The sequence below is a fragment of the Aedes albopictus genome, chromosome 2 (genome assembly GCF_035046485.1).
Source record: "Aedes albopictus strain Foshan chromosome 2, AalbF5, whole genome shotgun sequence".
NCBI lineage: Eukaryota > Metazoa > Arthropoda > Insecta > Diptera > Culicidae > Aedes > Aedes albopictus.
In genome coordinates this window covers 414,275,708-414,290,063 of record NC_085137.1, presented here as the reverse complement: position 1 = coordinate 414,290,063, position 14,356 = coordinate 414,275,708, and the positions used below count along the sequence as shown (strand labels likewise).

The window sequence follows — 14,356 nt, the reverse complement described above, 5'->3', positions numbered from 1 at the left end:
GCTTTGTGTGACCAAACTCCCAGCATTTATAGCACTGCATGGGAGCGGGGTAATACGGCCTTGTCGCAGAACGGATGAAGCCGAGATAGACGGTTTGTGGAATCGCTGTACCGGATACGGTGAGAATTAGCATCGGTGTGTTGATCCTCGTTTTTCCATCACATTTCCGAGTATGACTGCTGGGGCAACTGGTTGCAATCGAAGGATTGTCAGTGGGCCAAAAACGTTAGCTGGGTCCACCCATTCAGGGACTGTGCGACCCTGTATGAGCCGTCAATCGTATTACCACCCATGGCCAGGGTACGAAAAGCGGATCTCACCAAAAAACAAACGCTTTGTCCTAAGCGGTGCATGTCGGTAACAAAGGCGCTCCGCAACAAACGCATGTCAAGCGATGAGAGCAATAAAAAAAATATCGCTTGCCGTGCGTGTGCCGATATTTCGGCTTTTCTGCTGAAATTTTCGACTCACATCATCGAATTCATGAGCATTTGGATGAATTAAGACTCTTGCCATCCTCAGAGTCGAGTTTTAGTTGTAAAACAATGCGAAAATCACGATGTGAATAGAACGAGACAAATATTCCTACCGTTTTTGTTGTGAACAAACTCGGGAGCGATTTTGTCATTATCTGCTAACGAAAAAACAAAGCGTTGTTGCCGTGCCTTCTTTTTTGCCTATTTTTCACTTGCGGTGCCATATTCTGCGTACACTGCCCATGGCTCTTCCTCCGGGATCCCCATCAGGAGGGAAATCCCATCCCGGCTTCATGGCCGAGAGGGCACGGTGAAGCAGTGTTCATTGCGTAGCCAGAATAGTACCGTTTACCACCTGCGATGGAATTGCTCTTAACAGCAGCAGTAGCAGCAGATGGAAAAGTGAGATGCAGACGAACAGCAGTATATGGTTTCCCTTCTGCTCACAACTACAAATTAAGCAGTGATCGTGTGAGAAGGCTAGGAACAATGGGGCACCAGCCGAGATATTTTACTATCGAGAAACCCCGTGCCAAATCCCGTTTGATTATGATTTAATTCGCACTCCACACACTTAAAACCGTAATGCGCACTACCGCCAGAAGTATACAAAAGCAGTCTCGAGAGCTGACAAATTAATTAGTAACAAGGCCAAAAAACCGTCAGGTATCGCACGAATTGCAAAGCAAAAAAAAGCGACCGTCCGAAGCAAAAGCTTGCGATAGACTGACTGCCCAGACAGATCTTCTAAAAAATAGCATGATGCATCCCTGAACTTTCCTGGATAAACCTCTGAAGGAGCTCCTGAAAAGATTTCTAAAAGAACGTCTAGAGAAATCCTTTGTATTTGTATTTTATTAATCGTACGTAAGCCTGTCAGTTTTACAACTATGTATCAAGTTAAGGAATGGACTGGGATTCTATAAAAATCTTTGAAGGAATTTCGGGAGGAATCATTGGCGGAATTAAAAGGTGCAAAACTGATTACACCCATTCAATTGAAGATAGTATTCAATGGAGAGAGTATTCTGCTCAGAGAGTTCGAAAAGTCAATACAAGACAATCGGAATTGGCCTCACGGGTTGGTATTACAGAAAATTACACTTTGAGTGAGTTGTCATAAATGGTCAAATATTTTAAAGGGTTAGAAGAAAAGGGGTGTAAGCGACTAGCGATAAAACCCCACTTTCGAGTAAATGAGGTTTAAAGTTTTTACTTTTCACCCCATGCCAAATGTATGGAGTTTTAATATAAACCCAATTTTCCCCGATTTATTGTATTGTTTTCATCATCATAAAAATAATCTTCAAAACGTTCCTAAAAGTTTGAAATCTAAAGAATTTTTTGATATTTACAATTCAAAATCTACAAAGTTGTCACTTACACCTCTTTCCATCTGGGCCCCCCTCATTTGGCATTGGGCAAATAGTACCCTGCTAGCCTAACAGACGGAATACTCAATTTGAAAAGAAATTCCTGAGTATTAATTCGTAAAACATCATTTGACATAAGGTCGTTCGACATACAGACATTTGGCATAAAAAATAAGACATTATAACAAACAACCTTTCTGCTCCCGAAATTTCTCTAATAATCCTATGTAATCATTCAGAATCTCTTTTCTAATCTCTCCTCAAATCAAAGCTACAGGCTTTCTAGGAATTTCCTTAGCAATTTCAAAGAAATTTCCTAAAATACTTTCTAGCAGATTGCAATAGATTTCTAAAAAAAAAAACAACTTTAGATCTACCAGAAAACTCTCTAATAGTTGCTAGCAACAGCCTGACAACTGCTCCACCGAATGAACCACTTTCAAACCCCTGCTCCGAACAGCATTCCAAACGCGTAAACAAGATTGTGTGGAATTTGCATGGGAAGCAAAACGAAGAAAAAAATCGAAAACAATGACGTCGTCACCCAAAATATTGTAACAACATTCCACTCGACAACAACTAACTGGGGCAAGCTGACCATAATTACAAAACGCAATTCGGGGGGCGCCCGCGATAACACTAATTGTATTGGTCAACCAACATACATGGCCTTACGAAACGTTACGGTACTCACCTGGGCTGGAAGAGAACCGACCGCCAGTGCCAACACACGGACGAAACCTGCAGACGGTCATGGTAGGACAGATGCTGGTACAGGTTCGTCAGGACGAGGGCCGGAAGTTCGCCCCAGTTCGGGCCCCTATTCATTGCACAATGTTTTCGCTCCGGCGATGCCCTCCCTCTGGACAGAGATCAGATGGCAGACTTTGATCCGTATAGCACCGACCGATAAACGACGACAACGGGACAGCGCACTTTTCACCTTCGATTTCGATTTTTTCTTCGCAGCTGATTGGGTCTTGTATTTTTATGGATTTTTTTTTCTCTTCCTCTTTGTGCAATCAGTGCAGGAGGGTGATGACTTTCTTTTTCGAGGACGATTCTGTGGGAATGCGAAAGTTAAACCAACCAACTTCATCGATTTACTCTGCATTACTTACCCTATGCACAAAGTCAGCACAATTACGAAGCGGAAAAATTGGATTTTTGCAGTAATTTTGCGTTTTTTCAATGATTAGTGAAAAATCGTTTTTGTTTTTGTTACCTCTGTCATTGTTGTGAGTCAAAGCGAGAAAAAAAGTGAGACTCTTTATCGGTGCATTTTCAGACTGTTCCCTTACGTTTCAGATTCACATTGTTTCATTAAGGCTGTGAACCATTTCGCTTGTTCGCAGGCCTCTGACACGGCCTATATCAATGCATTGGAATCATGGTAGACAGGATGTCCTGGGCGCTAATAAATAGCGCCCACTGTCAAATGGGAAAACATCAACATTTTTTTGTTTAACGTTTATTTTGGGTTGTTGATCAGTTTTTGGAATCATTTTTTTTCACCTGTTATGATCGCAAAACACGTCAAACTCGCTTTAATATTAATGTACGGTAAGAGGAGCATGCGATTAGTTGAATAAAGCAACCCAACAAACACGCATTGTGAATGTGATTTCGTGTATGGCTCACAACATCAAACAAAAACTGCGTTTGTTGATTACACACTCGTTTTAATTTGCACGAATATGAGTATAAGGCAGTTAGATGTTGGCTACGATATACCGTCTACCCCCGTTGGTTTGACCTGATCTAATCTGAACAATTTTTAATTTGACCCCCTCTTATCTGCACATCGTTCAAACTAAAAATGGTTCAAACGTCATTCTGCTCATGGAACGGGTTGAAACGGAACGCAGAATCAAAACAAAACAGCAAAAACGGTTACCAGCCAGTGTGTTTTTCGATGCTCACAGGGTTACTAGAAGTTCACATTAAAAAATAAACCCCGGTGGTTTGCATGAGGTGTCGTTCAAACCAACGGGGGTAGACGGTATTTCATTCATGCCAGGGGCCTGCTTGTTCGTTTAACTTTTGGTTAAAATTTGACACTGTGATAGTTATTTGCCATCGAAAAGTTAAAAAATAACCACGACGGCGGCCCATTTGAAATTTGACAGACGAGTTGTAATTTGGAACAAAATACAGTACGCAGCCAAATCATTGCGAACAAAAAATAACTATCGAACTGTCAAGACTAACCCTGCTCGGGAGTCGCTCGGGAGTAGGGTTATTTTCAAAATAACTATCGAAGTGTCAAATTTTAACTAAAAGTTAAACAAACAAGCGAAACGGTTCACAGCCTAAAGGTTGGTAATGCAGCATAATTTTTAAAACGATACGCGTCACACTGTGTCAAAATTTCGATTATTATCGAACATTCATGTACCTCAGATTTTTCTTCGAAAATGAATAGTATTTGGGCTATATATTCATAATCGGGAAACTAGAAAATATTTCATCGGCGAAATTTTTTCCATAAATTTTGTATGGGACGTTTTTTGGGCTAAAATAGTAATTATTGATTTTTAGTATGGAAAATACCCAAAAACTCATCTAACTCGAATTTCCCCCGATAGAATATTTTCAAATTTTGCATTTATACATTATAGCCGAAATTCTAACATTCCATGAAGAAAAATCCGAGGTACATGAAAGTTCGATAATAATCGAAATTTTCACACCGTGCGTCAGTTGACTGCCAGTCCATTTTACGAGCCGATTTTATGAATGAATTTTGACAGGAGGTAGCGTCCAATAACCCGTGAAAATCAATATCATCATCAACCACTTCGTAAAATGGCTCATTCTCGCGTTCGTCGGTCCCCGAATAAAACGGTAGCATAGCTTAATGGTACACTTCTCAACTATTATTGCAGTACAAATCAAAAGACGATTGTTTTGACCATCGCTCAATGCAAGGAGACAATCATAATACAAATAAACAGCTGAGATATTAACGAAAGAGAGGGAAACCAAAGAGAGCCTCTCTTCTGCAGATAGGACCTTTAGACATGTTTGGCCTGATTTTTCTATTAGGGCCATTCAAGGGGCCATTGGTTTGTGAGGTGTCGTTCAAATCACCGGGGATGGACGGTAGTTTGGCAATAAGCGTGACGAAATCGAAAAATCTGGCATCACAGCTTGATCACTGTCATTCATCGGCCAAGGAACGCGCTGGAATGAAACGAAAATCTGTAGCAAAACAGAAACGTAAAGCGTAAAAGCTGTTTTGAGTTGCAGTCGCTTCGTAGCTGAATCATTCTTATCACCTTATCAGTAAGTAGAATCAATTTTAATTCGTTTAAACTTTCATTGTGGAATCCATTTTTCTATACCTACGTCGTCTGGTCCGCCTACGCTGTTGTCCCCATCAGGCATTCAATCTGCCCGCGTCCCGTCGTCGCCGTCGTTGTGGAAAAATGATCCAATTCGTGCTGTTGGTTTCGCTCTGTCTGCTGGTGCTGAGCGTGGACCGAGCGGACGCCTCCGGTATGGACTTTGCCGACACGGTTGCACTAATTCTTGGCCTCGCCCTAGGTACCATCGGCATACTGGCCTGCCTGGGACGCTACGCTCGTCGGCTGCGGGCCGAACAGTTCTGAAGTTACGGCCGCTGTCACCCGGGGAGTTTTGTTAGGTTAAGCTCCGTTTTAGTGTGTAAGATTTGTAAGGTAAATTAAGTCACGTAATGAACATTCTGCGGTTATCTGCGAGGCCGGTGGCGAGGCTCACCGGAGGAATTCGAGCAGGCTCCGGAGTGTGGCATTTGGAAAAGATCGAGACGAGGAGATGTTTTTCGGTGGATAGTTCTGTGGTTGGAATATGGGGGTCACTTTCAAATAGCACTCCGGTGGCCTATTGCCAGCAGGCTCTGGTGGACCTTCATGATCTTAGCGGCCTTCCATGGTGGGCGTCGATAATCCTCTCGACTGTTTTGCTGCGAACGGTCGTCACAATGCCGCTGGCCATTTATCAGAACAAAATTGTGGCACGGTTGGAGAAAATATCGCTGGAAATGCCAGATATAGTAAAGCAACTGAAAATGGAGACTGCAGTGGCCATGAAGAAGTTCCATTGGAGCGAGAAGGAAGCCCGAATTATGTACAATCATTCGGTAAGATATGTAGACCATACAATTTATAATTCAATAGTAACATTTCTTCCTTTCAGTTAAAGAAGCAGTGGAACAATCTGGTCGTCCGGGAAAATTGCCACCCGGCGAAAACGATGATCCTCCTGTGGGGACAAATTCCCCTCTGGGTTATGATGTCCGTTTCGATTCGTAATTTGGTGCACATGCTGCCGGATCCCGGTTCTATTGAGGCTCAAATCACTTTCACCGAACTGACCCTCGGTGGATTCGGATGGATTCCCAACCTGACCGAAGTGGACCAGTCGCTGATTCTACCGGTGGCGATGGGATTGATCAACCTGACAATTATTGAGGTAAGCCCGGGATAGTTTTATAATGAAAAATTCTTACAAGAACTAAACCTTCCTTGATAAATTTCGGTGTACCTACAGTTCGGGTTTCATTTCATGGCTGTTGGACCAAAACATCTTCCAAGGCGGACATGAGAGCAAGCATGAGAGTCCATTACCTTGTCGTAGTTCCCGACGAGATTCGAACGAACTGGACACTTTGTCCGAAACCCCGCAGTGTTTCACAATCTTCATCGTTTCTTTGATCAGTCTCCCGGAGATTCCCAGAGAAGCCGTTCTCGTCCATGATTCCTTTGTGAATTCAACTCCGCGACTTCTCTCGGTATTTTCATTAGGGATCCCATCGAAAATATCTTCAGCGATTTATCGGGAATTCCTTCATTGAAATTGTTTAGAGATGCATTCATGCATTCCTTCAAAAGTACTTCTACGGAGTGCTTCTAGAATCCCTCCAGTGATTCCTTCAGTGATTTCTTCGGGAATCCATCTAAGGATTGCTTCAAGTTTTTTTTTACGGGAATTCATACTCCAAAGATTCTATCAGAATTTCCTTTAGCTGTGAATTCTTCCAGGGATTTCTTCAAAAATTCCCTCAGAGGGCTTTTTCAATTCCTCCGGAGTTGTATAATCCAGCGATTCAATTTTAAATTATTCCCAGGATTCCTTCGGCCACTTCTCCAGGGACTCCTCCAAAGGTTCTTCCAGGGATCTGAATTGCGCAGCATACCCAGCCTTTACCGTGTGCCACAGACTGTAGAGCGTGCCCTCTACGGTCTGTGAAGATCACAAGAGGAACCCTTTGGTGGAACTGTGATCTGGCGAAGCTGAGGAAACAATGTAGAAAGAGTTGGAACAGACGACGTTCTGCTAGATCGCTGGCCTACAGGAAAGCTCTCGGGTCTGCTGAACGATCTGGCTGGAAAAACCTTTGTACAAATGTTTCCAGTTTGAGTGAAGTCAGTCGGTTAAACAAAATCCTTGCGAAATCTAAGGATTTCCGATTGAACGAACTTCGTTTGCCAAATGGCGATCTGACTTCCTCTGATGAGGAAGTTCTGGAATGCTTATTCAGCACACACTTCCCTGGATGTGTGGATATAACATCTTCGGATGAACTTGATGTCTTTTCTTGTAGTGATGATGATTGTAAGGCCTTTACTCGTGGAAGTTCTTGGAGGTCCAAGATCATCTTTGGAAATTATTTCTCTACAGAAATATGCTTCCTGGACCTGTATGACGCTACACTGTATTAGTAGTGTGACAACAAACCATTGATAACGCTTGTAGATATTCAGGTCTTTACTCATGGGAGTTCTTGGAGGTCCTTGATCATCTTTGGAAATTATTTCTCTACAGAAGTATGCTCTCTGGACCTGTAGGACGCTACACAATATTAGTAATGTGACAACAAACCATTGATAACGCTTGTAGATCTTCAGGTCTTTACTTATGGAAGATTTTGGAGGACCAAGAATATCTGTGGAAATTATTTCTATACAGAAAAATGGTTCATGGACCTGTAGGAGGCTACACTGTATCAGAAATGTAACAACAATCCATTGATTACGATTTCAGATCTTAATGCTTTTACTCGCGGAAGTTCTTGGAGCTCCTAGATCATCTTTGGAAATTATTTCTCTACAGAACTATGCTCCCTGGATCTGTAGGACGCTACACTATATCAGTAATGTGGCAACACACCATTGATAACGCTTGTAGATCGTCAGGTCTGTACTCATGGAAGTTCTTGGAGGACCTAGAACATTTGTAGAATTTTTTTCTTTACAGAAAAATGGTTCATGAACCTGTAGCATTTTACAACGTATTTGAAATGTAACAACAATTCATTGAGTACGCTTGTAGATCTTAAGGCCTTAACTCGCGGAAGTTCATGGAAGACCTAGCTTATCTTTAGGAATGAATACTCTTCAGTACAATGCTCAATGGACCTCTGGGATGTTACAACGCATCGGTAATGTAGCAAGAAACCATTGGCTATGTTTGTAGATCTTCTGACCTTTACTCGCGGAAGCTCTTGGAGATCAAAATTGGAGGTCATGTTTGAAAATTATTTACAGAACAATGCTCCGTAGACCTGTAGGATGTTGAACAGTATCAGTGATGTAACAACAATCAATCGATTACGCTCGTAGATATCGAAGCCTTTACTGGCGAAAGTTCCTGGGTGTTCTGGAACACCTTTCTTTACACCACCTTGCTCCATGGACCTGTAGGGTGTTGACAGCCTCCTTGATCCTTCGTTTCGTCCGTCTAGACAGTCCTTAACACCCCAAAATATACTCTGCGATCTTCCTTGGAAACAGTATGCAGTCTGCTCCCCATAACCCATCCCTTTCCCCCCCTTCCCCACTAATCCCTAGGTTCAACCCTTACTACTACCCCCCCCCCCCCTTTCCTTATTAACTCTCTAAAACAAATATCGGATATCTGCAGGTCAGGACATGTCAAATATTTTCAGATTTCCCTCAGTTTTTACCCTTCTTACACCCATAAGAAGGGTATAAATATCGCTCGAAAAACCGACTTTTGATCCGAGGCCCGGAGGGCCGAGTCTCATATACCAATGAACTCAGCTCGACGAACTGAGCAAATGTCTGTATGTGTGTGTGTGTGTATGTGTGTATGTGTGTATGTGTGTGTGTGTATGTGCGTTACAAAAAAAAGTCACGCACGTTTCTCAGCCGTCTGTCAACCGATTTGAGTTCTCTTGGAAGCAAATGAAAGCTACTATATCCTAGTAGAACGCTATTGAATTTTTTTTCGATTGGACGTTTGGTTACCGAGATATCTCTCGAAGAGTACTTATGAGTCATACTTCTAAACTTTTTAAGATTTTTCACCAAGTGTATCATAATAAATATTTCGGCCGTTTGTCAATCGATTTAAGTTCTCTTGGCTCCAAATGAAAGCTACAGCATCCTAGTAGATCACCCAGAGATTTAATTTCGATTGGACATTTGGTTACAGAGATATCTTTCGAAGAGTACTTAGGATTTATACAACTAAACTTTTTGAGATTTTTGACCAATTGTATAATAATAAATATCTTAGCCGTCTGTCAACCGATTTCGGTTACCCTGGCGCCAAATGAAAGCTACGACATTCTAGTAGAACCCTATACAATTTCATTAGGATTGGACATTTGATTACCGAGATATCTTTCAAAGAGTACTTGGGAGTAATACAGGTTAACTTTTTGAAAGATTTTGGACCAAGGGTACCATAATAAATATCTCAGCCATCTGTCAACCGATATGGGTTCTCTAAGCACCAAATGAAAGCTACAATATCCTTGTATAAGGCCCTGAAATTTTATTTCGATTGGACCTTTGATTACTGAGATATCTTACGAAGAATATTTCAATAAATTCTTTTTTATTAATCTATTCACTTACTTGTTATCTTGGATTAGTTTTTGACCAGTCTAAGGGAAATTATTTTTCAATAAGTAATGCTGACAAAGTGTATTGTTGTTTTCAATAAAACTATAAATAACAAATTACAAATACACAGGAATTTTATGAAAACTAACAATATGTTAAATGAAAGCTTTGAATTTATATATTGTGGGAAAAATGCAAGAACCGGACAGCGAAAATAAATAGCTAATGCCAAAACTGATTAACTTAGTAGATATATCATTTTTGTCCTTTTTGCACCATAACCATGAATACCAAGTACTTCGGAGCTAATTTGATCGACTAATTAAGAGATATTAGACAAAGTATATCTCGCTGATTTTCTTATCCATTTGTTAATCGATTCAAGATCTTTTGGCAGTTAACAAAAGATACCGTGAGGTCGCCATTCACCGCTCATTTAACGGCATTTTCGTAAAGTATATGACGTTAAAATTCGACGTTTGCGAATATTGCACTTTAATTTACGTTAACAACTCAACAATTATGTTGTTATTATAGAAAAAATATAAAACGATTGTTAAATATGTTTACAACCGAAAAAATAAAAAATTCAAATGTGTTATCTCTTGGCTCCTATTACCCCTCATGCATCCATTCACCGCTCATAATGGATCCATTCACCGCTCACTGGATTATTTTTTCATGGAATCACAGAAACTATTCATTTATAAAAACAAAAAAACTTTTATTTACCAAAGTATTGATGATTCATGACATTCAGTTCATCCTGTTTTGTCAAAATGGAATTTTTAACGGGTTTTACCTGTTGGATATTTCTTCTGCTGTTTGCCCTGAACAGTTCCCATGTTTTCCTGCAGCGCAGTGTAAGAAATATTTTTTGAGAACGTGATTTCAGGTACACCCATATAAAAGCTTGGTGAAATGATAGTTTTTTGATTCACTTTTGCTACGATACTTTACTAACATTTGATCATTTGACTCAAAGTGAGCGGTGAATGGCGACCTCACGGTACAATATTCCAGAATATGTAAGCAATTTTTTAAAAAAATCACACAAGATTCTAGAAGGTGTCTGGCATTTCTGGTAGTTTAGTCCATGGTCCATGATGCTATTTTGGAAACCAATTCAATTGGCATCTATCCACAATATTTTCTAGAACTTTTGGTCCATCACACAAAATAAATATGTTAAATACAAATAATACAACAATAGTTTCAATAAGTGTAAGAAGGGTTCTGTTCACCATAGGTGGATTAATTCGGGTTTTTTTACACGGTTTCGCGAATTAACACGGTTTTTTTACACGGGACGTATCCCCCGTGTAAAAAAAACCTTAGTGTATTCATGGCTAGACATTAAGATAATTGCCCTGTCCAAATTCTATAAACACCTGAGGGTGTCCAAATCATATATTCGGTGTCCAAAATGCAATTTTAACAGGCGATTGGAAATTGTGGTTTTCTCTGCTTAACCCTTTGAAGCCGGACTTTTTCCAAGCGCTATTATGAAGTTTTTTCAACGTTTTTCTGTAGCTTTGGTGGTCAATAGTATAGAAACGGTTGAATATTATGCAGAATATTTTTTCTGGATATCCTAGGTCATCCAAACTATTCTTGAGTTTAGATCCCAAAGTATACGGGTGTAACGGTAATTAATTTCATTATACAAAGCTACGATTTGTAATCTATCATGTTCAGTAAATCTTCTGAACGATTAATAGACAATATCAGATTATTCGGGATATTCTAGGTCATCCAAACAGTTCTTGAGTTTAGATCCTTAAGTCTACAGGTGTAACGGTAAATTCTTTCGTTATACAAAGCAACGATTTGTAATCTATCATGTCTAGTATGTCTTCTGAAAGTTCAATAGACAGTACCAGATCAGTGGGGATATCCTTAGGGCATCCAAAATGTTCTTGAGTTTAGATCCTAAAGTCTACGGGTGTAACGGTAACTTCTTTCATTATACAAAGCTACGATTTATAATCTATCATATCCAGTAAATCTTCTGAAAGATAAATAGACAATATCAGATCAGTTGGGATACCCTAGGTCATCCAAACTATTCTTGAATTTAGATCTTAAAGTCTACGGGTGTAACGGTAACTTCTTTCATTATACAAAGCTACGATTTGTAATCTATCATGTCCAGTAAGTCATTTGAAAGCTAAATAGACAGTAACAGATCAGTCGGGATATCCTAGGTCATCTTAGTGTCTACGGGTTCGACGTTTCGGTCCGTTTGGAGCCTTCTTCTGGGACTCGAAACGTCGGACAAGATAAAATTGCAGTATTTTTATTTTTGCCATTTTCCTAGAATAAAAATTCAACAGTCCCAAGCCTCCTCTCCTCTTCTTGGCGTAACGTCCTCACTGGGACAAAGCCTGCTTCCCAGCTTAGTGTTCTATGAGCACTTCCACAGTTATTAACTGAGAGCTTCCTCTGCCAATGACCATTTTGCATGTGTATATCGTGTGGCAGGCACGAAGATACTCTATGCCCAAGGAAGTCAAGGAAATTTCCTTTACGAAAAGATCCTGGACCGACCGGGAATCGAACCCGTCACCCTCAGCATGGTCATGCTGAATACCCGTGCGTTTACCGCCTCGGCTATGTGGGCCCTCCCAAGCCTATAATATCCCAAAAATATATAACAACGCTTATTGTTTCAATAACTACTTTTGTAAGTACAGTGGATTATGTAACACTATTTCACATAGTGCCAAACGCTATAATCACAAGTGTAGACCTGAAGCTATGGTCTCCGGAAGAATGTTGTTGATTTGGAATATCTCAAAACTATCTTGAAATGACTCATGATTTGCCAGGGGGATTACAGATTACAATTTAAAGTTCATTGTGAGAATAAATACTGTTACTATCAAGAGCTGATCTTAGTTTGGAGATAGTTTGGACGACCCTCAATATCCTAAAGGTTCATAATAATATATAGTAAACTTCAGGTTACCGAGCAGAAGAGAATACCTTACAAATATCATGTAAAGAATAACCTGTGCTCTAATATTTAAAATTATTATTATTCTATTATTCTATAAAATGTTATTAGAACATCACAATAACAATAGAGGTATTTGAGCAGAATTTGGTATTGATGTGGTATTTGTTGATTAAGCAGTGAAATAACTGAGTAACATGTTTGGGTATACCAATGGTATTACATCATGGAGCTATCGAACAGATGAACAATTTTATAACAATACATCTTATTGCTTTATTATTCAATACCTTTTGGATAACAAAGACAGCATTCTAAATTTGAGGTATGCATTCATTATTGAAATAACATGACTTGTTATTCTCTAGGCGTTATTCATACAAAGTTATGATATTCGTGTTTGTTATTTTGCCTCTTATGTCTACCTAATAAAGGGCATACTGAGGTATAATACTCAGTATGGCATATATAGCTGATGTTACAAGAGTAGACCTAAAGTTCTGAACTCGAAGATAGTTTGGCTGACCTGGAACATTCCCATAGTGTCTCAAAAATTACATTTGAGATCAAGAGCTCCACGAATCTCATCAGATTATGCTATGCTATTATTTATGGTGAAAACACATATTTTTTCTTGTAGATTTTAAAGATTTCATTATAGAACAGTTTGGAAGCACCTGAATGTCCCAAAGGTTTATAATATAAAAAGTAAACTTCAGATTGGTCCAGTAACCACGGTTAAATATACAACGTCAGTATAACAGATATGACTGTTGTTACGAGTGTAGACCTGAAGTCCTGAACTCCAAAGTAGTTTGGCTGACCTGGAATACCCCTGTAGTGTCTATAAATGACATTTGAGAATTTAAAAGCTTCGCGTATCCCAGCGGATTGTGCAATACTATTATTTATGGCGAAAACACACAAAGTTATTCTTGTAGATTTGAAAGACTGTTCAAAAGGTTTATAATAAGCTAGTAGACTCCAGATTGCTCCAGTAACTGCGGTTGATTATGCAGTGTTACTCAGTATAACCGATATAGATACTGTTACGAGTGTAGACCTTAAGTCCTGAACTACGAAGTAGTTTATGGCGAAAACACATAAAGTTATTCTTGTAGATTTGAAGGACTTCATTATAGAACAGTTTGGACGAACCTGAATGTCCCAAAGGATTATAATTGAAAAAGTAGACTTCAGATTAGTTCAGTAACCACGGATAAATATGCAACGTTACTCAGTATAGCAGATATTGCTGTTGTTACGAGTGTAGACCTGAAGTCCTGAGCTCTAAAGTAGTTTGGCTGACCTGGAATACCCCTGTAGTGTCTATAAATGACATTTGAGAATTTAAAAGCTTCGCGTATCCCAGCGGATTGTGCAATACTATTATTTATGGCGAAAACACACAAAGTTATTCTTGTAGATTTGAAAGACTGTTCAAAAGGTTTATAATAAGCTAGTAGACTCCAGATTGCTCCAGTAACTGCGGTTGATTATGCAGTGTTACTCAGTATAACCGATATAGATACTGTTACGAGTGTAGACCTTAAGTCCTGAACTACGAAGTAGTTTATGGCGAAAACACATAAAGTTATTCTTGTAGATTTGAAGGACTTCATTATAGAACAGTTTGGACGAACCTGAATGTCCCAAAGGATTATAATTGAAAAAGTAGACTTCAGATTA

General features: G+C 39.6%; 2 protein-coding genes across 3 annotated transcripts in view; one reads left to right on the top strand and one right to left on the bottom strand.

The window, feature by feature from the left end:
• LOC109417869 (F-box only protein 33) overlaps window positions 1-3,099 on the bottom strand; it is a 33,354-nt gene extending 30,255 nt beyond the window's left edge. The window contains exons 1-2 of the mRNA XM_062853499.1: window positions 2,971-3,099; window positions 2,544-2,912 (exon numbers count right to left, since the gene is read on the bottom strand). Coding sequence (XP_062709483.1) covers window positions 2,544-2,677 — 134 coding nt within the window. The 5' untranslated portion in view covers window positions 2,678-2,912; window positions 2,971-3,099. The remainder of the gene's footprint in view (window positions 1-2,543; window positions 2,913-2,970) is intronic.
• A 1,939-nt stretch (window positions 3,100-5,038) lies between these two features.
• The window catches only part of LOC134288487 (cytochrome c oxidase assembly protein COX18, mitochondrial-like), a 14,446-nt gene continuing 5,128 nt past the window's right edge, over window positions 5,039-14,356 (top strand). The window contains exons 1-3 of one of the 2 annotated variants that reach the window (XM_062853503.1): window positions 5,039-5,137; window positions 5,236-5,975; window positions 6,032-6,307. In XM_062853503.1, coding sequence (XP_062709487.1) covers window positions 5,550-5,975; window positions 6,032-6,307 — 702 coding nt within the window. In that variant the 5' untranslated portion in view covers window positions 5,039-5,137; window positions 5,236-5,549. The remainder of the gene's footprint in view (window positions 5,138-5,235; window positions 5,976-6,031; window positions 6,308-14,356) is intronic. The other variant, XM_062853502.1, reaches the window with a different exon arrangement.